This window comes from Muscardinus avellanarius, assembly GCF_963383645.1.
Source record: "Muscardinus avellanarius genome assembly, chromosome: 2".
NCBI classification, from domain to species: Eukaryota; Metazoa; Chordata; class Mammalia; order Rodentia; family Gliridae; genus Muscardinus; species Muscardinus avellanarius.
This window is the reverse complement of record NC_137787.1, coordinates 122,389,794-122,417,317: the sequence shown is the minus strand read 5'-3', so window position 1 is coordinate 122,417,317 and position 27,524 is coordinate 122,389,794. Positions and strand designations below refer to the sequence as shown.

The window sequence follows — 27,524 nt, the reverse complement described above, 5'->3', positions numbered from 1 at the left end:
AGGTTTCTCAAAGTACTCTGGGGCATTCACAGCGAGGTGCTTGGTGAGGGATTCACACCACCGTCCCAATGTGTCTACCCACAGGAGCGGCAGCGTACAACCCTCACCTGGATATCTGGCAAGAAAAAAACACCTGCATCCACAAAAATCAATCATTTTTCTGGATACATAAAGGAGAATAATAAGTCAATTTTATTCACAAATAAAAAAGCATTACAAAACTATTTGTATAGGAAACCGATAATTTACAAATTATAAATTCTAGAACGCAAAACAGTAATGATGAACTCTAAATTGATTTAAACTAAAAGCAACGATGGTCTTTATTCTTTCCTGTTTTTCTCCTTTCTTTACCAGCACAGACAACAGTGCTTAACTTAACTAAAAGCAACAGGAACACTTTAACTAAAGTAAAAAAAAAAAAAAAACCCTACATTTAAAAACTATATCCCATATACACAAAAGTAGAAAACCCATGGCTCGACTCGGTGGTTCTTGACTCCTCGTGTCAGAGCAGTGGCAGTGTCCCCGGGGTACAGAGGTCTCTCACATCGGCTACTAGCTGCTGAGCCCAGTATGGTGGAAGGCATTCCAACAACAAGAAATGCACACTGGATATTTTCCTCGAGTGTTTACCAAGAACGTAAACGCTAACATCATCGCACGATCCTAGAGGAGGTGGTGGTGAGAAATCTTCATCTTGATAAAAATAACCCAGGATTTTCCAAATGCAGAATCAAGTGACTCCGTTGTCAAGCCTAAGCATCTGTCTACTAATCAACAGTGATGTTTCAGGATTTGGGGCCAAAGTCTCCATCTTCGGCGAGCATCTGTCTTGAAGTCAGTCGGGCTTTCCATATGGAACCTATTCGGGTTACACAAAGGAGTGCGAGCCTGCCGGCTTTGATCATCCTCTGTCAGAGCAAATGATCAGGCTGCAGACGATAGCCCACATATGCGAGGAGACGTGACCTACATTCTGATAGTGTGCCATGGCCAGATCCCAAGAATTTAATGAGTTTCCTAAAGGCAGTGTCTACCAAGTCTAAGGATCATTGGTTCCTGCTAAAACAGGAAACAAAAATAGTCAACCAACTATGACTGAGGCAGGGAGGCACAAGACAGTGTGTGCCATGAGACACTGATTTCCTGTTTCAGTTAACTGAAATGAAAGGAAGTGCAGTCCCTAGGAGGCCAACACAGGCGGCTCACACATGCACATCGAAGCCCGATGCGGTGAGCAGAGAGGGCCACGCGGGACAGGGCTCAGTACGTTTTATTAATGTCTTGCAAAGGGGACAAATGTTTGGGTCAGTAAGTGATAAGCTAAAAGTGGCCTCAGAAAGACAGACCCATCATAATGTTCAGTTTAAATGTTAGGTTAAACACACGGATGTGGGCCGGGCAATTCCCCAGCACCTATCTGGGGAACACTCTGCATTCAAAGATCTGGTTATTATTTAAGTGTAAAAGTAACAGGGCTAGTTAGACAAACACCACACTTGATCATGGACTTTCCAGCAGGAAAGAAAAAAAAAGAATCCAGATCAATTAAGTGTCTTCTCTAGGACATAAAGATTAAGAGCAAGCCAGATCTCCCCTCCTCACCCCTTGATTGGGTTCTTTCTTAGCCCCAGAGAAGTTCTAGTGTTTGGATTCTAGCATGTGGCGGAAGATGGACTGCCTCGGCAGAAGCACAGGACTCACACTCAACACCGTCTGGACAGCACAGCAGATGAGGTGCTGAGCTTCTGACAAGCTCTGAGGGACCAACGTCCCGGTCAAGCGACAAGCGCCAGTTACGCACTGTTCTACACGCCATCTATAAATTGTCCTTTTTCTTCTGGTTCTAATCTTCTACTGAAGATTTCTTCAGTAGTAGGAGACTCTGATCTGCTGAGCTACAGAAAGCCTTTAGAATAAGACACAATGCAAATAAAAGATCCCTGTGTTTATAAACATCTCCTTTCCAGGAGAGACCTCCTGGGCCTTGGTCTAAACTCAGGCACAGGGGCAGATGTGACCAGACAGCTTCACATCAACTAGCTTGACATGGATACGCTCCCCGAGTGTCCCAGTGTCGGGATGCATGCGCTGAGTGGTTGTACACCAGGGCCGCCTTCCCGACCCCCACCCCGGGTCCCCTCTCCTCCAGCACCAGCGGGTGTCACATGACAGAAGCTGAGGTTAGAGGTATAGATTCTGGGGAAAAGCTTCACCTAATGAACCTAATGAACCCAAGGTCTGGGGAGGCTGCGTGAAGCCACTCTACCCCCAGGCCGCCCAGCTTCAGATGCTGAAGAAGTGACCTTCGCCAACAAACACTGACTGCTGAGCCATTAGACACGGAAGCTCAGGCAAGAAATCAGACGGGGACTTTAGCAGGATAACAGGCATAGAAGACTATTTCAGGGGAGAAAATGTCACAAAGACCTCTGGGTCTTGGGTCTTTTAAACCACATTCACCAGGAAAATAAGCGTGAGCGCCTGTTGCTTCTTGCTGTGTGTCTGTGACCTCGCGGGCAGCAGTCCTGAAGCTTCCTGTGTAGGGATGACGGGAAGGATGTGAGGCTCCTGCTGCTGGAGGCTTCGGCTCAGAAGCAGCTGGCTGTGAGGCTGAGAGCGCCTCCGGTTGGCTTCAGGTTCTTCCCCAAAGCTCATGGGTCCAGGCTGCTGGGGCCAGAGTCCGAGGGAGCAGAGCAGCCAGCTTCAGGTGCCGCAGAGCGCGTCTACTGCAGGAAGAAGCCCGGCCTCAGGCTTCCTGAAACAGCAACACAAGGAGAGTGAAAACCAGTTCAGCTTCAAGCTGCTAATTTTCTTTTCTTTTCTTTTTGTGGTACTGGGGATGGAACCCAGGGGAATTCTACCTCCAAGCTACACCCCCAGCCCTATTTTTTTATTCTTCATTTTGAAACAAGGTCTCACTAAGTTGCGGAGGGCCTCGCGAAGTAGCGGAGGGCCTCGCGAAGTAGCTGAGACTGGCTGTGAACTTGCATCCTCCTGTCTCAGCCTCCCGAGTATTGGGATTACAAGCGTCCATCACCATGCCCGGCTCTCAAGATGCTAAATTCTAGTGCTAGGAAAAAATATCACGCCGGGCGTGGTGGCGCACGCTTGTAATCCCCACGCTTGGGAGGCAGAGACAGGAGGATCGCGCAGGTTCGAAGCCAGCCGCGTGCGCTGGCTTAGGAGACCCTGTTTCCAAATAAAAATGTAAAAATAGGTCTGGGAGTGTAGCCCGGAGGTAGAAGGGCTTCCAGGAACCCCAGTACCACAAAAAAAGAAAAGAAAAAAAATATCAGCCAGGTGCAGTAATGCCACATTAACCCCTTATTTACCACTCCTCACTAATTAGCATCAGTTGTCCTAGTACTTGGGAGGCTGAGACAGGAGAATTGCAGGTTTGAGGCCAGTGCATGTCAACTTAGTGAGACCCTGTTTAAAAAAAAAAAAAAAAAAAAAAAAATATATATATATATATATATATATGTATATAAGGCTGAGGGTGTAGCTCAGAGGTAGAGTGTCCTTGGGTTCAATATATATATATACACACACACACACACACAAATATATTTTTTTTACTAGTACTACTCAATGCATGAATAAGAAACTACCTAAGTGTTCAAATACTCAGGTGCCCATGTGAACTGAGAATAAAACTGAGGTTTCCATAACAAACCACAGTCACGCAGTACTTACCAAGGTTAATTAAAAATGATAATGTACCCCACAGCCTGCACGAGAAACTAATAATTATTTTGCTGATTTTCAATGTTATTCAAGCATCTGAAGTATGCTTCTTCTGTGCTGTGCTTCTTTAGAGTGTCTGTAGGTGAAGATTTTAGGACTCTTTATGCTCTTCTTTTATTTATTTATTTTTGGTGGTACTGGGGTTCCTGGAAGCCCTTCTACCTCCGGGCTACACTCCCAGACCTATTTTATATTTTTATTTGGAAACAGTGTCTCCTAAGCCAGCACAGCTGGCTTCGAACCTGCGCGATCCTCCTGTCTCTGCCTCCCAAGCGCAGGGATTACAAGCGTGCGCCAACACGCCCGGCTCTATGCTCTTCTTTTAAAGAGCAAAGATAATCAATGAATAGTATCATTTTGTGTGTGTGTGTGTGTGTGTGTGTGTGTGTGTGTGTGTAGTACTGAAGATGGAACCCAGGGGCATTCTACCTCTGAGCTACATCTCCATCCCTATTTTTTATTTTTTTACTTTGAAACAGGGCCTCACTAAGTAGTTGAGGCTGGCCTTGAACCTGCAATCCTCCTGTCTCAGCCTCCCAATTACTGGGATTACAAGCACGTGCCACCACGCCCTGCTAGTATCATTCTTATATGTCATCTTAGTCTTTTTTTGGTACTGGGGATTGAACCCAGGGGCATTCTCCTTCTGAGCTACACTCCCTGCTTGTCGCTCTCCACCCCGCCTGTCCTCCCTTACTTGCTTTTTTATTTTGAATTAGGGTCTTGTTAAGTTGCTGAGGCTCTCACAAGTTGCTGAGGCTGGCTTTGAACCTGCGGTCCTCCTGCTTAGCCTTCCAAGTACTGGGATTACAGGTGTGTAGGGCCACATCCATCTGAAATGTTTTACATCCTAATAATTCTTTTCTGAATTCAGAATGTCATACTTTATAAGGTAACACATGTTGTAAAATTAATTTAAAAACCCTTAAATAAGTTCTATTAGGGAAAGGGAAAGTAACATTTCATTTCCTAATAATCTAGGTTGAAAGTATCTCTGTGTGGGTCACGACAGTCACCTGGACTGCCTTTGAAAAGGAATCCAGACGTCACCTCTGCCAGTGGTGCATGTCTGCCATTTCACACTCACAGAGCTGAGATCTGAGCCCTAGCCCACCCCTCCAACCACAGCAGCAGAAGTAGCTGGACAGGGGCTGGCTCGGATACAACCTGGTCTCCAGGCACCTTAGCCTCAGCCATTAACTTGGGGAGAATTGAGGTGGGAGGCAATTCTCTCTGCGGAAAGACTGCCAAGCTCGAGTCAGCCAGCGGGGAGCGGACTGTCCTCTGAGACTCTTCCCTGACCCTGGAGGGCACCGCAGGCCTGGGGGCAGGGCACGCATGGACAGTTGGCCTCCCCTTGCTACTCCAGGCTGCTGGGCTCCTCAGCCCCTAAGTTTGTGGTGCAAAGTCCATTTTTTTCTTTTTTTGTGTGTGTGTGGTATTAGAGGGATTGAACTCAGGGCATTCTATTCCACCTCTGAGCTACACCCTCGGCTCTTTCATTTTCATTCTGTAGAAGGGTTTTGCTAAGTTGCTTTGATCCTCATCTCAGCCTCCCAGGTACCAAGGTTCTAGGCTCTCACTTCTATTTAAGGAAAGCCGCATTCCACCCAGGTCGCACCCGCACCTGAAGGACAAAGCAGAGAGGCTGTTCTCTCCCTGCTCGGCCTTCTCTGCTCCTCACTGTGGATGCAGGGAAGCCATCCCTCTGCCTTTGCCCCCACCCCGGGGCTTGCACCTCTACCTGGAGGCTCTTCCCATGCACTTGGCTCCAGGTCACAAACACCAGTCAATTTCAGCAAATGATCAGTGAGTCAAAGCAGAGCCATCCAGAAAAAAAAACAGGACAAGAGAGGGATGGGAGGTGTAGCGTCAGGAGCCCCAAACTCAAATGGAAATGACAGTGAACTAAATACACTCAAGTACCGGCCATGAGGATATCACATAAAAAATGAAGGCTGGGCCTCTAACCCCAGGACCCGGGGAGGCTGAGGAGAATTGCAGGCTCGAAGCCAGCCTCGGCAATCTAGCGAGGCACTCGGTCACCTTAGCAAAGCCCTGTTTCAAAATGAAAAATAAAATAGGGCTGGGGTGTAGCTGGGAGGTAGAATGTCCCTGGGTTCAATTCCTAGCACCACAAATAAACAAATGAATGAGGGAGAGTTGGGAACTGTTTGCAGGATGCCTCCGTAACTAACTCATCTCTCTCAATCAGAGGAGACTGTGCTAAGTAGTCCAATTTATAAAGAAGAATAAAAGCGCAGCTGCTTTTTGTGGTCTTATAGAATAGCTCTAGTAATAATAAAAAAAAAAACTCATAGAATTTATTTTAAAACAAATTCTCCTGCTGGGCCCAGTGGTGTATGCCTGCAGTCCCAGTACTTGGGAGGATAAGACAGGAGGATCACAAGTTCAAGGGCTAACTCAGCAACTTAGTGAGACCCAGTTTCAAAATAAAAATAAAAAAGGGCTAGGGGTGTAGCTCAGAGGTAGAATGCCCCTGGGTTCCATCCCTAGTACCAAGAAAAAACTTCCATAAGCCCTCCATAAAACAAAACAAACCCTCCTACAAGGTGTAAGGAATGATGAAAGATGGAAACCTCATCAAGTTCCTATTTTCTGAGGGGCAGCGATGGAACGCAGCGCCTCACACATGCGGAGCCCGTGCTCTACCGCGTGGCCACATCAGCCCAGGCGCTCCCGCACTGTGCGCCGGCGCTCCCTCCATCCCCCATCTACTCTGAGTGCCGTGCTCACGCCTGCGCAGAAGCGCCTCACCTGCAGCCCCGGAGCCAGGGTTAGGTGCCTGGGACCACTGCCTTCCGAAGCTCGCTGCCTGCTGGTAGCTTGAGCATCCTGAGTTAAGGTGGGTTCTGCGTCCTTACATCCAGATAAAACAGTTGTCTCTGTGAAGTTTCCAGAATACAGGTGCACTGGAACTGCTCTACCAGCCAAGTCCTGACTGCTTCTGGAATCCACAGATGTTGAGCTTTCGTTTTCTGGATTGGGAGAATTAACACCTTCTCCGGTGAGGTCGGGGTAAGAGTCACAGAAAGAGAGGTCATCGGCACCCAGGGGAGTCTGCATCAGAGGCCACGCATCGGAAAACTCGCCACACAGGGACCTTGAACGGGTCCCGAAGAAGGTCGGCACGGGGTCGCCCACCGGAGCTGCGTTTCTGAGCACAGAACAAAGACCTCTGAGTATCTTGTGACGCGAAAACACTACCATAGAGCAGAATTTCAGCTAAATTTTAAGTCTTCTAGATAGAAAACCCGAGTCTGCTTCCTCTGGCTATAAACTCGCCTCAGTACAGCGAGTCAAATGACTCCATTTACTTTAAAATTGGGTTACTATACCCACTTTTTATTTATTTTGCAGTACTGGGGATGGAACCCAGGGAATTCTACCTCTGAGCTACACCCCCAGCCCTATTTGTTTAGACTTTTTATTTTTGAAATAGGGTCTGACTGAGTTGCGAAGGGCCTCGCTAAGTAGCTGAGGCTGTCTGTGAACTGTGATCCTCCGGTCTCTGCCTCCCGGATGCTGGGATTACAAGTGTGCCCCAAACACGCTGGCTACGGCTACTACACCCACTTCTTGTTCTTTTTTTTTTTTTTTTGGTGGTACTGGGGGTGAAACCCAGAGGCTTTCTACCTCTGGGCTATACTCCCCGACCTATTTTCTATTTTGGAAACAGGGTCTCACTAAGTTGCTGAGGCTGGCTTGGAACCTACACAATCCTTCTGTCTCAGCCTCCCAAGCACAGGGATTACAAGCGCGTGCCACCACACCAGGCTTTTTTTTGGGGGGGGGGTCTGGGAATGGAACCCAGGGGCATTCTACCTCTGAGGTACACCCCCTGTCCTATTTTTTAGTCTTTTTAGTTTTGAAGCAAGGTCTCACTGAGTTGCAGAGGGCCTCACAAAGTAGCTGAGGCTGTCCTTAAAAGCATTCCTCCAGTCTCAGCCTCCTGAATGCTGGGATTACAAGTGTGTGTCAACACACCCAGCTCTACCACCCACTTCTAATTGACATTCTTCTTCTTCTTCTTCTTCTTCTTCTCCTTCTTCTTCTCCTTCTTCTTCTCCTTCTTCTTCTCCTTCTTCTTCTTCTCCTTCTTCTTCTCCTTCTTCTTCTTCTTCTTCTTCTTCTTTTTTTTTGCAAAACTGGGGTTGAGCACAGGGAAATTCTACCTCTGAGCTATACCCCTAACCCTATTTTTTACTCTTTATTTTGAAACAGAGTCTCACTAGGTTGCAGAGGGCCTCAATAAGTAGCTGAGTTTGGCCAAGAACATGCAATCCTCCTGTCTCAGCCTCCCAAGTACTGGGATTATAAGCGTGCACCACCACCCATGGCTAACTGACATTCTTAATACAATGTATGACGTGTGCAGCTCCCTACATCTTAGCTGGGTTTCTTTGACTGCTGTTGTAAACTTCTAAACTGCTATGTCATGAGGTGTCAGGAATATAAAAGGAAAATAAACTTAGGGAGAGAAAGGAATACAGAACGTTGCACTGGGTATCGGCACCCTCCAGACCTACTGCCAAGAATCACCCACCTTGAATACCTGGAATGTCTTTAGCAATATTTAAAAAGCAACATCCCTATAGTTTCATATGAAAACTGGTAAATCAGAATGTACAATTTACTAAGGAATATGACATTGTTGGCTACTGGCTGGCAGTGCCGTTACCTCTCCTGGAGGGTGGCGGTGGAGCGGGCCCCACAGCCCAGCGTCGCCCGGTCGGTGCGGCAGGCCTCCTCCCAGCACAGGGACGGGATCAAGTGCACAGGTCCTGGAAGCCACAGAGGCGTGAGGTACGGAGCTTCACAAGAAACTTTCTCTTTAAAACCACTTCAACATTGCTTGAGACTTACCTAATCTCTCTGGTGATCTCTTCTGGAGAAGAGATATGAGATTCACTTTTTCCTTATTTAAAAAAACTATGATATAATTGCAATGCACTAATAAAATAACCAGTACATGGGAGGATGAGAGGGAGGACTGCGGGTTTTAGGCCAACCTTAGCAACGTAGCGAGACTCTCAACAACTTAGCAAGACTGTTTTAAAACAAAAAGTAAAAAGGGCTGGGGGTATAGTTTGGAGGTAGAATATCCCCGGATTCAACCCCGAGTACCAAGATAAAAAAAAAAGAATGTGAATGATGAACTACTTCTACGAGGTGCTTGGAGGAGACAGATGGGGACTGGGAGTTGCCGGGGGCTGCAGGGAGGGAGATGGGGAGCGAGTGTATAATGGGAATTTCAGCATGAGGAGATGGGGAACTCTGGAGATGGAAGAGGGTGATGGTTACCCAGCAATGAGAACATGCTGACATCCACTGAGCCGTATGGTCTTGGTGGTAAATTTTGTGTTAGGTGTATCTTACCACAACAGAAAGTGAAGAAAGGCAACCATACGGTCTTGTGGGACACAAGTGAAGGAGACAGGTGCATTGCTGGCAGCAGGAGAGACAGCGCGACTCTTCTGCTGAGCATCTGGTATGTGGACAAGAGCACAGAGCTAGCCTATCCACAGCCCAGGCTCAGTGGCACACATGCACACGCACGTACACACCACTAAAGCTGAGATCAGGAATAAACAGACGTATGCACTCAGCTTTCCAAACCACTGTGTTCACTGAAGCCGTATATTTTTTTTGTTATAAAGATAATAAATTATAAGATAGGGCTGGGGGTGTAGGCTGAATATATATATACACATATATATCCCTAGGTTCCATCCCCAGTGCCATACACGAACACACATACACACACTAAAACGGACACATGAGGCCTTGGGTGTCACTCAGTGATAGAGTGCTTGACTAGCATGCTTGATGCTCCTGGGTTCTATCCCCCGTACTGCAAAAAAGAAGAATAAAAGGAGGAGGAGGAAGAGGAGGAGGAGGAGGAAGAAGAGGAGGAGGAAAGGGTGCATCTGAATCAACCAGATAACAAAAGTTGTATTCTACAACAAGCTAACATGATTTTACATGGAACTGACTCAGAACATAAGAAAGGCAAACTTGCCTAAGGAGTTATTGAAAAATCCTAGTATTTTAATGAAATGCTTATTTATTTATTTATTTATTTTGGTGGTACTGGGGTTCCTGGAAGCCCTTCTACCTCTGGGCTACACTCCCAGACCTATTTTTACATTTTTATTTGTAAACAGGGTCTCTTAAGCCAGCGCGTGTGGCTGGCTTCGAACCTGCGCCATCCTCCTGTCTCCGCCTCCCAAGCGCGGGGATTACAAGCATGGCCACCACACCCGGCATGAAATGCTTATTTTTAATACTGAAGAGACTTGAAACACTCAAACCAACAGAGCATAGCAGAGAATAATTTTCCTTTTGGGGGGAGTACTGAGGGTTGAACCAAAGGGCATTCTACCTCTGAGCTATACCCAAATGCTTTAATTTTTTTGTTTCAAAACAGGGTCTCGCTAAGTTGCTGAGGCTGGCCTCCAACCAATGATACTTCTGCCTCAGTCTCCCAAGAACAAATTATGTGTCTGCTCAAAGGCACTGTGGAGAGTGATTCGATAGGATTAGCTGACTGGAGGAGCAAGCCGATGACCACTGTGCGTTGTCCTCTGCGGGCCCCCCGGCATCCCTCGAGGCTGCTAGACCTTCAGGCTGAGCTTACCGTAGCCCTGGGCAGAGTCCTGGCGGCACTGACAACATGCTCTGTGGGCGTATTCGCTAAGCCCGGGTCTGTCGAAGCATGACAGCTCGGAACCGTTGTACTGAATGTCCTGTGACCTCAGAGACCCTAAGGAGGAAACAAAAGTTCTATCAGTGAACACGATTTTCTCTCTAAGGGGGGCTGTTAACATTGTAATGCAGACTGGTACCATTCTAGCTTTTATATTGTCAAAGAATAAGACAGTTCTTGTTACAATTGTTGGTTACAAATGCTGCTTGACTGACCACAGGACACACAGGCATATGAGCTTTGTGCTGATGAAGTCAACCGACAAAGAAGTCAGTATCAGGCACATCTGAGAAGCTCTTTGTAAGTTCAAGATATTCTAAATCAAAGTGCATTTAATATTTTTAACATCATTGCTTGGCATAGCCTACCTTAAACATGCTCAGAACACTTCCTTTCACCTTCAGTTGGCCAGAATAATCTAGCCAAAGCCTATTTTTAATACAAGATTGACTATCTTATGTAATTTATCAAATGCTATACTGAAAATAAAAAACAGAATGGTTGTAGAGGTACACTTCTATTCCATGGTACAGTAAAAAAAAAAAACTGTTAAGCTGATCCAATATAAGTTGAGGACTATCTGTATTTTTTCTTGGGCACATATACAAACTACGTGGTTAAGAAAGCTCAGAATGGAGTGCAGGAGTGCACACCTGAAACTCCAGTACTTGGGAGGCTGAGGCAGGAGAACTGCAGGTTCAAGGCCAAGGCCAGTCTCAGCAAATTAGCAAGACTCTGTTTCAAAATAAAAAGGGCTGAGGGTCTAGCTCAGAGGTAGGATGCCTTGAGTTTAATCCCAAGTACAAAAAACAAAACAAGCAAAAGACAAAAAAGGTAAAAAATAAAACATAAAGAGCTAGAAACTTACAGTTGGGTTTCTTCTCCATGAACTGTCTCTTGCAGTAGATGACGCAGAGGATGAGGAGGGCCAGCAGCACCGTGGCCAGAGCGCTGCAGATGACCGCAGCCAGCGCTGTATCCCGGGGACTGGAGGCCGTGGACGCGATCTTCACGAGGTTGACCTTGCTGCTGGTACCTGAAAGTCACAGGATTCGGGTCAGCATGCTGTCAGCGACCCAGTTCTGACACCACACTTGGAGTGCACCCGTAGCAATGGCCTTCATGCAACAGAAATAAAACTGAGGAAAACTAGAATGAGAGGTCTTAAGATGGCCAAGCAACCCTCCTCTTGGAGAACCCCAAAATGTGTTGGGCATCTCCCTCCATCCCCACCGAAGCCACGGATATACAGCCCAAAGCACATTGTGCTACAGAAACTGCTTTCCGGCCCACGGCCCAGGAGGACAGACGGCTGGGCCCGGGGTCTTTATCTCTGTTCCTGCTACTTGGAGGATGCTTGGTGCACAGCCATGGTGGATGTAGGGAAATTCCCCCTCCTTCCTCTTTAGGCTCATGGATATGACCGACGGCAGGTAGATTAACAGGAGAAAAAGAAACGCCTTTATTCCCATGCACAGGTGTCCCTGGGCACAGGTGCCTGAGACGCCCCAGAGGTCAGATGCTCCCATGGCCTTCCTCACTGAGGAAAGGGAGAAGGAGAAGCCATTTCTGAGGGGTAGTAAATAATGACTGGGGACAAGGAATGGGCCTGGGGATTATATGATGATCTGAGTGACTTTTTGGGAACTGAGGGGACTGTAGAACAGATAACAGCATGTCACAAAGTCTGCCCTGGTGTGGTAACCATCCTGGATCCATCTTTCTCTGGTTAACTGGAATTCAGGGATGGGGTCTGAACTGTGTTCTCCTAGTGGGCACTGTGGTCCATGCCTGTAACCCCAGTACTTGAGAGGCCAAGACAAGAGGATGGCAGGTTTAAAGCCAGCCTCTGCAACTTAGCAAGACCCTGTTTCAAAATAAAAAACAAAATAAGAGCTGGGGCTGTAGCCCGGAGGTAGAAGTTTCCTGGGTTCCATCTCCAGTTCCTAAATAAATAAACACCTAAAAAGGTGAAATTCATGGTCATCTATTTTACTTGACCAGCATCTCTTAAAATCCTCTGGCATCAATGCAAAATAAACATTACTAATGACATATTTTGCCATCTCTGTTTTGTGTGAAAATCTCAAAATCTGGAGTGATTCTGCAGGAATGGTTCAAGTCCACCCAAATAAGCCACGTCTCAAGGGCTCTGCAGCCGCGTGTGGCTGGTGGCCATGTGACAGGCCTCACACCGAGGAGAGTGAGGGCTGCGCCTGTGTTTGTGCCACGTGGCACCTAGAAGCAAGACAACTTGTCCTCTGGGGCCTTTCTCCTTTTTGTTTCTGGCCACATGTCCCCCAGCCTCAGTGAGATGGTATCTACTGTATGACACATGAGGCTGGACCAAGTGAGAAACATTTAATATTACTAAATATTATGCCACAATGCCTGGGTTAATATTATTGAATCATACAAATAAAGATACCAGGAACTATTTTCTTGAGGTCCGAGTTTTGGTATTTCTAGTCACAATGATTCTGGACCACAGATAAAGTTTCTTTGCATAAAGTTATATACTTTGACCTTTAATGAACAGGGGCCAAAATCCAATCACATTTTAAAGGATATTTATTTGTAAACATGTTTAATGTGCACGAAATATTTTAGTCACCGAGAGCTAAAGGGGATACTATAACACTCAAATAGTCACCGAGAGCTAAAGGGGACACTATAACACTCAAAGAGGACAGGTGCTCATCATGCAACAGGTAAAGGACCTGACCCGACAGAGCTGAGATCTACATCGGAAGTGGCCTCAGCCAGTGGCCGGAGTCCCTCGGGGGCCTATGAACACAGCCCAGCTGCGCAAACACCACAGGTAAACGACCACACCGGGCCCATCCCCACCAGGCAAACAGCGGGAGCGGCTAGAAGTAGCAGGGTCTGTTTGGGCCAAAGGGGGACGCTATGGGAAGCCGTTATTGCACTTCCTTTGTTCACTTCAGAGTGAGAACAGTGTCCTCAGCTTAAACTCAGCCCTGCTCAAAGTGGGGCTTTAGCAACAGATATGTCATCAAAATGAGCCATGATGTGAGCTAAGAGCTCAAAGTTCCTGTGTGTTGTGACCTTCAGATAAAAAACAGAAATCCTTGTAATAGGAATTTCAAGTTACAGAATCCTCCTTCCCTTTTTCTTGTACTGGGGATTGAACCCAGGGGTATTCCCCTCCAGGCTATATTCCCAGCCCCATTTATTTTTTATTTTGAAACAGGGTCTCTCTAAGTTGCTGAGTCTGGCCTCAAACCTGCCATCCTCCTGTCTTAGCCTCCTAAAGCAAACTCTTAAAGGAGTCCTTTTAGTTCGTAGTGTTTAAAATTCTTCCAAAAGGCGCTAGTCAGTTTTGCCTTAATATAAAGGGAAACTAGGATTTATTTTTAATCTGGGAGTTTGACATAAAAGTCACTTGATGATACACAAATCATACCCATACTTTGTTAGGCTTCTGACAGTACTTAAAAAGAACTGGGGATAGGAATGGCCACACTCTTGGGAGACCTTTAACTTTTCCTGTATACAAAGGCAGCTCTCACCCTAACCAAGTAAGTTTTAGATTCAGCCGCACTCTTAGCGCTGCCCTTAGGCACGTACTTCAGTGTGGGGGCTGTTTCTGTAGCTTAAGTTCTCATTGTAGCCGGGTATGGTCCATGCGAATGAGCTCTCATGTGCTGAGTACTGAGGATGAGTTGGTAAGTTGAAGGAGAACCCAAATACAAGAAGAGAAGACAGAGGCCAAGGACAAAGGTTAGGGTGTTTGTTTGTTTGTTTGTTTTTGGTACTGGGGATGGAACCCAGGGGCATTCTACCTCCAACCTATACCCCCAGCCCTATTTTTTTTAAATTTTGAAACAGGGTCTCCCTTAGTTTCGGAGGGCTTCTCTAAGTAGCTGAGGCTGTCTGCGAACCGGCATCCTCCTGTCTCAGCCTCCCAAACGCTGGGATTACAAGCTGTGTTACCACGCCTGGCAGCGAGGTTTTTCATAAGTGCAACTGGGTCCTCTTTGGAGTCCAGCTGAGGTGGAGAAATCCACATTCTCACCTACCATTTCATACCTCAGATAGCTAGAGAGATTCGTGTGCACCACACAGGCCTGGCTCACTGGACGCAGACTGCAGGGACACCCCCATACTACAAACGAGGACCCCACCCGCAGACCCACTTCTGAAGAGCCGCGCTTCCGCAGGAGTGCACCTGCTTCCAGCCTGGCAGCGGGTCATCCGCTCACCTGGTAAAGGGCGGGGAGTCCACTGATGGCCCATTTGGCCTCTGGGTGGACAAGAGCTTGGGTCACCTGCTCAAGGTGGCACAGCAAAGGGAGAAGGCCGAAGAGCTGGACTCAGGCTGGAAAGGGCCCCATTGAGACAGAAATGAGCACGAGGACCTGCAAAGATGGCTGCCAGATGATAAGTGGGGGGGGTCCCTCACTCACCCACGTGACCTCTGCCCAGGCAGGGGGTGGAACCCTGGAGGCAGAAAGAGTCGGCCTCGCAAGTAGTATCTCGCAAATCGCGTGTTCCCACGAGTACACCACACCCCCGAGATGCATACCTTAAAAGAAGGCCCCCCCTTCTAGCCTCGGATGGGCCTGCGGGTCCCTGGAACTGCCCAGCCCCATCCCCGGGAGAACCCTACCGTTAAAGCTGATAGCACGGTACTGGACTTCGCTCCTGTTTTTCACTGTATATGGACTTGCATTTTACTCCACACCAGAAGCACCGGCCGCTCTGCGCCCGCCCGCAGCCAGCTCTCGTTGCTCTGCCCATCGCCCTACTCGTTTAGCTTCTCAGCCTCCAAGTTCCTGATGTGCAGACGCCTGCTGCACGAAAGGGCCTTCTCCAGAGGACTCTCCTGACAGAGGACGGGGCTGGCTTCCAGGAAGTGGCGCTCAAAGTCCGACTCTGGCCACCCCCCAGGACCCGAACGAGACGGTCCACTTCTCCGAGTCTGTTTCCCCTGGGGAAGGCAAGCCAGCGGCTCGTTCTGCGCATGCTCAGGTCTCCGCGCTGTGAAGCCGAGCCGCTGAGCTTTCCTCCCAGGGCAGAGGTGGCCCGCTGCTTCTCGGCAGAAAGTAGGTGGCCTCTGCCTCGGGTCAGATCAAGCAGACGCAGCGTTTCACCCCGCCGCAGTCCACACTTGAGTCCGGGCGGCTTTCCTGAGCTAGAGATGCTGTGTCCAGCAACCTACCCAGCATCCCAGCTTGGGCGAGGGCGCACCATAGACTCAGGGGGTCAAAAAGCAAGCTCCCAGCCGGGCCTGGAATCTCAGTATTTGGGAGGCTGAGACAGGGGGGTCACAGTTTCAAGGCCAGCCTGCAGTAACTTTGTAAGACCTTGTTTCAAAATAAGAAATGAAACAGGGCTGGGGGTGTGGCTCAGAGAAAGAACACCCCTGGGTTCAATCTCCAGCACCACAAACAAACAACAAACCCAAGACGACACTGAGCTCCTCATCACCCTGTGACACCTCCCCCAGAGCTCCGGCCGCCTCCCACATCTCTCCACAGGTCACAGGTCACAGGTCACGGCTCCACATCTCCTCGCGCTGCGGCACAGATCACTCCACGCTGACAGCATCCTTCCTCAAATGCCACCTAGTCCTCGCCAAACTGGAATTGCAAATCCGGGCGGCACCGCCCTCCTTGCTTTCTTTTCCCCCACAGTAGTGACATTTCCTATCTTTACTCGTTTGATTTGCGGTCACTGCTGGAGGTGGGTGTCACGGCACCTGCAGCATTCTGGCGACACGCCTGCGGTCTGTGGTCAAGCCCAGGACAAGAGCCCTGCTTTCCAGCCCTCTTGGCAGCGAGATGACATGTGGGTCATCTCAGTTCAGGGACAAACTGCTTGCCTGGTACGCCCCCTCGCTGCGCCTGGAAGATGGGGGCAGCCGCAGCCCGGGTGGTGGGTGGGAGGGAGACTGACTTGGAGAGGCTGCAGGCGGTGGGGCCCCTGACTGATCCTGTGAAGGTGCACCCCCGCCGGACTGGCCAGGAGGTTAAAGAGCAGACGCCTCTGTCCACTCAGCCAAAATATTTGTGTGTGTGGCGCTGCACACTGAACCCATGGGTGTTCTGAGATATACCTCCAGCCCCTTTCATATTTTATTTGAAACAGGGTCTCACTAAGCTGCTGTGGTTGGCATTAAACCTGTGGTCCTCCTGGCAATGCCTCTCAAGTACCATCTCTGGAATACAGGTGTTGGACACTGTGAGCAGCTAGACCAAAAGGATTTTTTTGTGTGTGTGTGGGTATGGGGATGGAACCCAGGGGCATTCAACCTCCGAGCTACACCCCCTGCCCTATTTTTTGTTCTTTATTTTGAAACAGGGTCTCACTGAGTTGCATAGGGCCTCGCTAAGTAGCTGAGGCTGTCCGCGAACCACGATCCTCCAGTCTCAGCCTCCCAATGCTGGGATTACAAGCGTGCGTCACCACGCCTGGCTAGCCAAAAGGTTTTGATATCTCTTCATTATCACAGATTAGCCTTCACCCCAACCAAACACATTCCCCACACACATACACCACAGAGACTCCACAAGGGTGGGGATTTTGTTCACTACCATATTTATAATTTCTCTAAAGGACCTTAGTCCTGATAAATATTTATTTATCTATTTATTTTGGTACTGGGTATTGAACTCAGGGGCACTCTGCCTCTGAATTACCCCAGCCCTATTTTTTTTGTAAATTTCGAAACAGTATCACTAGGTTTATGAGAGTCTCACTACCTGCTGAGGCTGTCCTTGAACTTGCAATCCTCCTGTCTCAGCCTCCCAAGTACTGGGATTACAAGCCTGTGCCACCAGGCCCGATAAATACTTATTAAATAATAGAATGAATGAACATGTATGAACGAAACTGGGACATCTGAGAAATTCCAAAAAGCTTATCTCACGGGGACTTGTCCAGTCAAAAAGATGGGACTACACAATGATGTGACTCCTGGGTGCCTCCTCTTCCTCCGCCCCAGGCTGGGAGGGGCACAGGACAAGCTATTCACACCCACTTACTTCCTGTAACACTTGTCAGATCAAAGAGCAGGGCTGCTCAGCCTGACCAGGACACAAACCCCGGAGACTGGGAACTGTGTTCTCAGAAAGAATACCAAACAAATCTTGGCCTCAGGAAGAAGTGCGATTTAGTTACCATAGGCCAAGTGTAACCTGAATCAACAAAACACATAAAATGATGGCTACCTTTTAAAGAAAGCCCAGAATACTCAGAGAAAGGGAGGACCTCAGGGAGCCTGGTCGCTTCTTCCAACAACATTTTGGTGGCAATTGCAAAAATTGATTACTAGGTGAATGGTATCAAAGAAGCAATGGACATTCATATCACTGTGTCAAATTTGGCATACTAATCTTACATTTCTACCGTCCCCCTAACACTAATGAAAGGCAGGGAGAAATGAGCCCACGCTTATCTTTGGTAGACAGTTACCCAGGCATAGGTGACTGCCATGGCGCACACATTGAGAAAGGAGGATCAGGTGTCGGGACAGCCTTAGCAACTTAGTGAATCCTGTTTCAAAACAAAAATGGAAAGCGCTGGATGTGTGGCTTGGAGATAGAAGGCCTCTGGTTCAATCTCCAGTACTAAAAAAAAAAAAAAAAAGTTAAGAAGAAAGTTGCCAGGCTGTCATGGACACATGACAGCTGCCACTGTCAGCACGACCAGGGAAGCCCTCACCTACCCACTTGCTGGTGCCGTGCTGTAAGAGTTTTACACTGAAGAAATCGGACTTTTTTTTCCTTCATGTGAAACAGTAAGTATTTGGATCTAGATTTGTCTGACTCTAAAACTCTCTCTTTAAAGTTATACTATTATGATGTTAGACTATAATGTAAAAGAAAGGTGTGTAAAAATTTAAAAAGTTATACTGTATTCTCTATAACTGTTTGGAGTAAAGAAACAATACTGTAGAGAGCCGGGCGTGGCGGCGCACGCTTGTAATCCCTGCACTTGGGAGGCTGAGACAGGAGGATCGCACAGGTTCCAAGCCAGCCTCAGCTACTTGGTGAGGCTCTCAGCAACTTAGTGAGACCCTGTTTCCAAATAAAATATAAAATAGGTCTGAGAGTATAGCCTGGAGGTAGAAAGCCTCTGGGTTCCACCCCCAGTACCACAAAAGAAAGAAAGAAAGAGGAAGGAAGGAAGAAGGAAAGAAAGAAAAGAAAGGAAGGAAGGAAGGAAGAAAGAAAGAAAAGAAAAAATACTGTAGTTTGACGGATCACTGCCCCAATTCTGTAGAGGCAAATTCTAGTTGGCTAGCACGTACAATATGGTTTGAGCTCACGTAACGCTCAAGTGTGGCTTCACAAATTCATCGTGTTCTATCCCTAAATTAAAGAGGCTACTGTATTTCCTAGTAGTAAAAAGCAGCATGGCCTTTAAACTTTATTTTAAGTGCTATGTTCTAGAGTTCTATAGCGTAAGCAGATGAACACTGACTGCACCAAGTAAGGATGAACACGTCATAAAGGAGCTAACTGCTCCCGCCTGAGCGCCCATCCCCGAGCCTGCTCTGATGCCTGTCTTCATCAGAGAGCTTCGGCTTGAGAGCAGTACGTGTGTCTCCTGCCGTCTCGCATGCCCTGGAAACGCCAACTTAATTGGAACTGCGGCCTGTTTCCTTGTTGATGACTGTCTTTGAACCGTTAGTTCTGGAATCTAAGCATACAGTGAGACATTTAGAGAATTTCTCACTAAACTATTTTCTCTTTGACTTTTACATTTGTTTTAATAAAGTACAATTTAATTTACTGCTTTCTGTGTTTTCACCACCACCACTACCACCACCACAACCACCACCACCACCAGCAACAGAGAACCCAGATTAAATAAAGATTTAACACAATTAAAACCTGATGATGAGTCTATTTCTAGCCTTTCTCTTTAATTTAAAAAAATATTGCAGCCAGGCGTGGTGGCGCACGCTTGTAATCCCAGCATTCGGGAGGCTGAGACAGGAGGATCCTGGTTCACGGACAGCCTCAACTACTTAGTGAGGCCCTCTGCAATTCAGTGAGACCCTGTTTCAAAATAAAGAATCAAAATGTATTGCCGGGAGTGGTGGTGCACGCTTATAATCCCAGCATTCGGGAGGCTGAGATGGGAGAATCAGAGTTCGTGGCCAGCCTCAGCTACTTAGTGAGGCCCTTCGCAATTTAGTGAGACCCTGTTTCAAAGTAAAGAATAAAAAATAGGGCTGAGGGTATAGCTTGGAGGTAGAATGCCCCTGGGTTTCATCCCTAGTACTGCCCCCCAAAATACACACACACACACACACACACACACACACACACACACACACCTCTTTGCAATTATAACCAAAGTAAAACATGGTTCTTGAGAGTAGGATTTATCTTGTTAATCTAAATGAGTCAAATAAAATATAAATAATAACAATGGACATGTGAGTTCCAGATGTGCCCTGTCTGCCAGTAAGACTAAGTTTTGACATGCTTTGTAACAGAAATTCCAACACTGGATGGGAGGTTAGCCTTCATCAACTACCTTCTCTTCATTACAGACTTTGATCTGAATGGTTTCTTTTCCAATAGCTGATAGAAATATTACATCAAAGAGAGAGTTTTCAGCCAGGGTTAGTAGTACACACTTATAATCCCAGTACTTGGGAGGCTGAGATAAGAGGATCATAGATTTGAGGACAGCCTCACCAAATAGTGAAACTTTCATCAATCTAGCACAGCCTATTTCAAAATAAAAATAAAACAGAGGTCGGGATATAGCTCGGAGGTAGAATGCCCCTGGGTTCAATCCCTAGTGCCACAAAGATAAGTAAGTAAGTAAATAAATAAATAAATAAATATGTTCTCTTTGCTCTCCCATCCATAGCTATATAAATATTTTAAAATGTGACTGATTTTCTCATGGGGTAAAATATGCATAAGATTTACCATTAGAGACAATGAATGTGTTCACACCGTTGCGCAGCCGCTGCCGCTAACTACAGAGCACCGCCAACACCCCGAGGGACCCCTGTCCCTCAGCAGCCACTGCCCTGAATTTGCTTTCTGCCTCCGTGAATGTGCGTGTTTTGCATATTTCCTGTTTCATAGTGTCATGTGGCCTTTTGTGTCTGACTTCCGTCACTTACCATGTTTTCAAGTTTCACCCCTGTTGTAGAATGTATCAGAATATCACTTCTTTTTATGGCTGAACATATTTTTGTTCACCCATTTTTCAGGGTATAAACATTCATCCCCCCAACCTTTTGAATAGTGTGAAAAATGCTGTATGAATGTACAAATGTTTCCCTCCTATTTAAAAAACTCTCCAGCCAGGCGTGGTGGCGCACGCTTGTAATCCCCGCGAGGCTGAGACAGGAGGATCGCACAGGTTCGAAGCCAGCCTCAGCTACTTAGTGAGGCTCTCAGCAACTCAGTGAGACCCTGCTTCCAAATAAAGTATAAAATAGGTCTGGGAGTGTAGACCAGAGGTAGAAAGTCTCTGGGTTCCACCCCCAGTACCACCAAAAAACAAACAAACAAACAAACAAAAATCTGTCCACAGAGATACATTGTAATTATCCTACATGTTATCAAACGATTCATTATTGCTATTATGCTTAAATTTAAGTTAATTTATAAGTCAACAAAAATATTCCCTGAGTAAGAACGAGAAGAGCTGAGATGATGCCAGATGAGCTGGGAGGGGCCAGTGCAGTGGAGATCTACGAGCCACCCCAAGGAGTTGAATTCTGTTCTAAAATAACAGGCCGGACTCATCAACATCAGAATAAACACTCTCCTGCAAAGCACATGGAACACGGTCAGGACAGACCGATGGAAATCGCAAAACAAGCTTGAAGGAACGAACACTGGCATTATACAAAGTCGTTTTTTCCAATCACAATGGAATGAAACTAGAAATAAATAAGAGGAACAAGATTGGTAAATTCACTAATATTTGGAAATTAAACAACACACTCTTAAATAATTAGTGGGTCAGAGAAATCACAAGAGAATTTAGAAAGTGTGTTGAGATGAATGGAAATCAGCACTGCACACTGGGGCCCTGGAGGAAACTACAGCAGTAACTGTCTACATACCCACAAAGATCTGAGGGTCACAACCAAACCTCCACCTTACAACAGGTATTTATGAGGGATATTGATCTGCAGTTTTCCTCCCTTGAAGTGCTTTTTATATGACTTTAGGGTAATGTTGACCTTCTAGAATGAGCTAAGAAGTATTCTCTTTTATTTTGGGGGGAAGAGTTTGAGAAGGATTGGATTTAACTCAAATATTTGGTAGAACTCACCAGTGAAGGCTTGTAGCCCTGAGCTTTTCTTTGCTAGAAGGTATTTGATTACTATTCAAATAATAATAAAAGGGGGAGTAAATGAACCACAATGGCAGATGGAAGGAAACAGACAGGACTGAAGCAGAGAGCCACGGGATACAGAAAACAGTAATAGGATCAGTAAAACAAAAAGTTGGTTCTCTGAGGAGATTAAAAAAAGTCTTTAGACCACAAAAAAAAGAGAGAAGACTCAAATCACTAAACTCACAAATGAGAGAGAAGCTGGTGCAGTGGCGCACACTTGTAATCCCAGTACTTGGGAGGCTGAGACAAGAGGATCACAGGTTCTCGGCCAGCCTCAGGAACGTAGCGAGGCCCTCTGAAACTTAGTGAGATCCTGTTTCAAAACAAAAAAGAAAGAAAAGAAATGAAAGAGAGAACATTACTACTTCACTTTACAGAAATAAAATGAATTATATGAGAATGTTTTAATAACTGCATGCCAACAAATTGAACAAGTTAGATGAAACAAATTCCCAGAAACATATGAACTAACAAAAAATGACACAGAAGAAATAGAAAATCGGTGTATACATATAATATGTGAGAAGACTGAATAGTAATCAAATACCTTCTAGCAAAGAAAAGCTCAGGGCTACAAGCCTTCACTGGTGAGTTCTACCAAATATTTGAGTTAAATCCAATCCTTCTCAAACTCTTCCCCCCAAAATAAAAGAGAATACTTCTTAGCTCATTCTAGAAGGTCAACATTACCTTAAAGTCATATAAAAAGCACTTCAAGGGAGGAAAACTGCAGATCAATATCCCTCATAAATACCTTGCTCGGCAAAAAATCCCCAGCAAGCCAAATTTAGTAGCATATCAAAGGAGGAAATAAAACTATCTCTATTTGCAAATGAAATTATGTTGTATGTAGAAAACCCTAAGGAACTCACACACACCTATTAGAAATAACAAAGAATTCAACAAAGTAGCAGGTTACAATAAAAAAGAGAGCTAAGAAATTTCTATTTACTAAATCATCCAAAAATCGAAGATACTTGGGGATAAATTTACCAAAGAGGGCCCAATACTTGTACAATGAAAATTATAAAACATTACTCAAAGAAATGTTAAAAGACCAACGTAAATAGAAAGGCAGCCAATGTTCATTGAGTGGGCCAATGTTGGGATGGCAGTGCCGCACAAGGTGACATCCAGGTGTGATGCAGATGAGATGCAGATATGATATGATTCACTCCCTATCAGTGGTGTTCTTGCAGAAACAAAAATTTTAAAATTTATATGGCATTTCAAGGAACTCTGAAATAACCAAAGTGATCTTCAAGAACAAAGTCAGAGTACTCAACTTTTCCTCGGATTACAACAAAAGCTACAGTAACCAAACCAAGTATTATAGCATTGACATATTATAGACACACAGAACAGTAGAACAAAATGGACATCCTGGGAATAAAACCGTGTTTATGGTTGAAGGATTTTTGACAAGGTGTTGACACAAATGAAGGGGGAAAAGAATCTGTTCAAAAATCGGTGCGGGGGAAACTGGAGATTCACTTTGCAGAAGAATGAAGCTGGATACTGCCTCACACCACAGGTGAGAGCTAACTGGAAACGGGCCAAACACCTAGATTCAAGAGCTAAACTAAAATTCTTGGAAGAAGACATAGGGGAAAATCTTCAAGATTCTGAATTTGAAATGGGTTTTTTATTTTATTTTATATTTTTGGTGGTACTGGGGTTCCTGGAAACCCTTCTACCTCCGGGCTATGCTCACAGACACCTATTTTTTTATATTTTATTTGGAAACAGGGTCTCTTAAGCTAGAGAGGCTGGCTTTGAACCTGAGCGATCCTCCTGTCTCCGCCTCCCAAGAGCGGGGATTACAAGCGTGCGCCACCACACGCCCGGCAGGTTTTTTAAAATATACATCCAAAGTATAGAAAACAGAAAAATAAGAAGATAGGGCTTTGCATAAATTTACAATTTTGGCACTTTGAAGGACACTACCAAGACCGTGCAATGACAACCCACAGAGCGGGGGCTGCAAATCACAATCATTTGCAAATCACTCACTGGCAAGGGCTTAATATACAGAAAACAAAGAATTCTTACAGCTCAAAAAGAATAGGACACAAACCACCTGCTATGGTATGAGAGTCAAACGTGCCTTGGCCCTCGTGCCCTGGGGGAAGCCAGGCCTTGGGGATACTGTCTGTCTCGCTCCCTGCCATCACACCCTGAGGCCCTGTGGCCCTGGCTCCTGCCTGGCAGCTGGGCAGAGGGACTGTACGCGTGGGGCCTGGAGTCTCCAGGCCCACAACCAACACGTTGTCCTCCCTCTGAGCTGTGTGAGCCTGGTGTCTGGTCACAGCAGGAAGATGCTGGCTGAAACCCCATCCAATAAAAAATTGGCAGACACGCCAGCCTCAGCTACTTAGTGAGGCTCTCAGCAACTTAGTGAGACCCTGGTTTTTTGTTTTGTTTGTTTGTTTGTTTGTTTGTTTTTGGTGGTACTGCGGTTCCTGAAAGCCCTTCTACCTCCGGGCTACACTCCCAGACCTATTTTTATATTTTTATTTGGAAACAGGGTCTCTTACGCCAGCGAGGCTGGCTCCGAACCAGCGCGATCCCCGTCTCCGCCTTCCAAGCGCGGGGATTACAAGTGTGCACCACCATGCCTGGTGTGAGACCCTGTTTTTAAAAAAAGAATAAAATATCGGGCTGGGGATATAGCTTGGAGGTAGAATGTTCCTGAGTTCCATCCTGTGTGCGTCTCCAAAGATACATAAATGAAAGTAAGCACAGGGAAAGATTAGGTCTTTACGCAGAGAGGGGCAAATGAAAGCCTGACTGAGATACGATGTCATACCTACCAGGGTGACATTATCATCACCATCATAGTAAAAAAAGAACCAGTGCTGATGGAGATGTGGAGAGACTGGACTTCTTGTACACTGCTGGTAGTAAATGGAGCTTGTGTGCGACAGACAGTTTGGCAGCTGCCTAAGTGTTAAACACAAAGTTACCTTGTGACCCAGCAATTTCACTCCTAGGTGCATATGCCAGAGTGGAAAGCAGGGACTCGACTTCTCGTACAAAAACTGAAAGCACAATAGCCCACATGTGGAAGCAACCTAATTACTTCCAATCAACAGATGCCTGGGTAACAAAAATGTGGTATGTACATATACTGGAATATCATTGAGCCTTAAAAAGGAAGAAAAATGTGATATATGCTACACCATGGATAGACCTGGAGGACATCATGTTAAGAGAAATACGACAGACAAAAAGGGCTAAATTTTAGCCAGTGGTGGCACACAGCTGGAATCCCAGTCCCTGGAAGGCTGAGACAGGAGGAGGCAGGTTCCAGGACAGTCTCAGCAATTCAGTGAAAGCCTCAGCAACTTAGTGAGGCCACTTGAAAATAAAACATTAAAAGGTCTGGGGCTGTGGCTCAGAGGCTCTAGGTTCAATTCTTAGTACCTCTCTCCCCCAAAACATAAATAGACATGTGACAAATATATACAATGGAATACTATTCAGCCTTAAAGAAGAAAACACGAGTAAACTTAAAAGACAATGTTAGAGTGAAATGAGCCAGGAACAGGAAGTCAAATGCCACATTAACTCACTCCTTTGTGGAAGTTAAAAAAGTTGATCTCAGCAAAACAGGGAAGAGCATGGTGGTCACCAAAAGCGGGGAGGGCTGGAAGGGGACAGGAGATGGCCCACTGTCTCTGCACTCCAGCCAGACAGGAGTCACTCCAGCATTTTGTATTGTGCAGAAGGGTGACCACAGTTAAGAATGCACTGTAGTTAGTTACTTAGAACCACAGGAGCAGAACACGGCCCTGAGATGACCGGGAGGACTTGGTCTCTCTCCTTTCACTGACCCTCACGTATCCATTTCTGCTTTCCTCTGCGCTGCCTGGCCACCAGTTTTATCATCGTCGCCCCGAGTCTATTACTGTGTGTTGAAAGGAAACCATCAAGAAAAAAACGCAATGTCCTTAAAACTGAAGGGTTATTTATATCTGTTCTTCAATTTCAACCGCTTAGTGGTTTATGTTTGTTCTCAAATTCTTATGAGTCATTTAAAAATAGTTTCCTTTAGATTATTAATAAAACATTACTCTCTACCACAAGACATCTGAGACGATACGGTTATAGCCAATGTTCTAAGATGGTTTCCATTATCACATTTTTATCTTTTAAATTATAGAAGAAAAGGTCCAAATCTTGCAATTATGTGAATCAAAGCCACGTTCTGCATTTGGGAAAGCTTTTGTTAAAATATGCTGCTGATATTCTTATAACAGAAGAAGAATGTTATTAGAAAAGTAGAAATTTCTTTTAATAACAAGGGTTTCAATGACAGCATCTTCCTCTCACAGTTCACAGCTGCTACTTTATCTCTCCTCCTGAAAAATCTTGACTTATGCCAGTTAAGACTCTAAAGTTTGGGAAGGCTTGTAATCCCAGCACTCGGGAGGCTGAGACAGGAGGATCACAGTTTGAGGACAGCCTCAGCTACTTAGTGAGGCCCTCAGCAACTCAGTGAGACCCGGTTTCAAAATAAAGAGTAATAAAAAATAGGGCAGGGGGTGTCTCTTGGAGGTAGAATGCCCCTGGGTTCCAACCCTAGTAACATGAAAGAAGAAAGGAAGAAAGGAAGAAAGAAAGATAAAAAGAAAGTTAGTTTGGGAAGGCTTTCAGAAGAAAATAAGGTATCTAATTAACTGATTAATTGGTGATGGTTTGGTACTGACAGATTATTCTGAATCAAAGAGTTAAAATCAAGAATAAAAAAGAACAGTTGAATAGTTGCCGTTTTTTTATGGTGTTGGGTATTGAATCTAGGGGCATTTTACCTCTGAGCTACACCCTCAGCCTGATTTTATTTTTTATTTGGACATAGGGTCTAAGTTGCTGAGGCTGGCTTTGAACGTGGGGTCCTCTGGGCTCAGTCTCCCAAGTACTGGGGTTACAGATGTACACCACCACTGCCTGGACCACTGCTACCTTTAGCTAACAATCTCAAAGGTCTGTAGAGACTTCAGAATCTTTTTCTAAAGGCTTTCATTGGGTACTGGGTAGTTGGAAGAAACAAACTAAAATAATAGGATTCTTCATTGTCTAGCTGCTTTAACATGAGGCCACAGTTTTGTTAAGTGTGGTCTAGAGCTGCCCCAGAAGAGCTTAAGTTTAGCTTAAATTTGGCTTGAGAGTTTCTCTCTACAAGCTGGCATGTTGGCACATGCCTGTAGCCCCAGTACTTGGGAGGCTGAGACAGGAGGACTGCAGGTTTGAGGCCAGTCTCAGCAATGTAGTGAGACAGTATTTCAAAATAAAAAACAGAAAGGTCTGGAAGTAGAGCTCAGAGGTAGAATGCCCCTGGGTTCAATACCCAGTACCAAACCAAACAAAACTATTTCTCCACACACACTGTGAGCGGCGACCTAACTTGATGCGTAAGACTGTAATCTAAAGACGAATGAACACCAACATGGGTACCCTACTCCTGTAACAAGCAGCTGAGTCTTGGCCAGCCACAAGTGGCCAACTCTTCAGACCATATTTAAGTAAAAGACGGGAGCTGCAAGCTCTTTGGTTTTCTGTAGTTACTTCCTTTTCTTTGGCTATAAATATACCCCGCCCTTGTGGTAGAGCCAGGCAATCTGAACTATTTTTGATGTGCCTGCTATGGGTTCTAGAATTCCAAATAAAGCTAATTAGGATCCCTGAA

General features: G+C 45.9%; 1 protein-coding gene across 1 annotated transcript in view; it reads right to left on the bottom strand.

The window, feature by feature from the left end:
- Positions 1 to 6,438: 6,438 nt before the first annotated feature.
- Positions 6,439 to 27,524, bottom strand: part of TNFRSF19 (TNF receptor superfamily member 19) — a gene marked incomplete at both ends in the record, with an annotated part of 62,421 nt that continues 41,335 nt past the window's right edge. Inside the window, 4 exons of the mRNA XM_080689424.1 lie at positions 6,439 to 6,931; positions 8,456 to 8,558; positions 10,415 to 10,540; positions 11,352 to 11,512. Of these exons, the coding sequence (XP_080545550.1) occupies positions 6,439 to 6,931; positions 8,456 to 8,558; positions 10,415 to 10,540; positions 11,352 to 11,512 (883 nt within the window). The remainder of the gene's footprint in view (positions 6,932 to 8,455; positions 8,559 to 10,414; positions 10,541 to 11,351; positions 11,513 to 27,524) is intronic.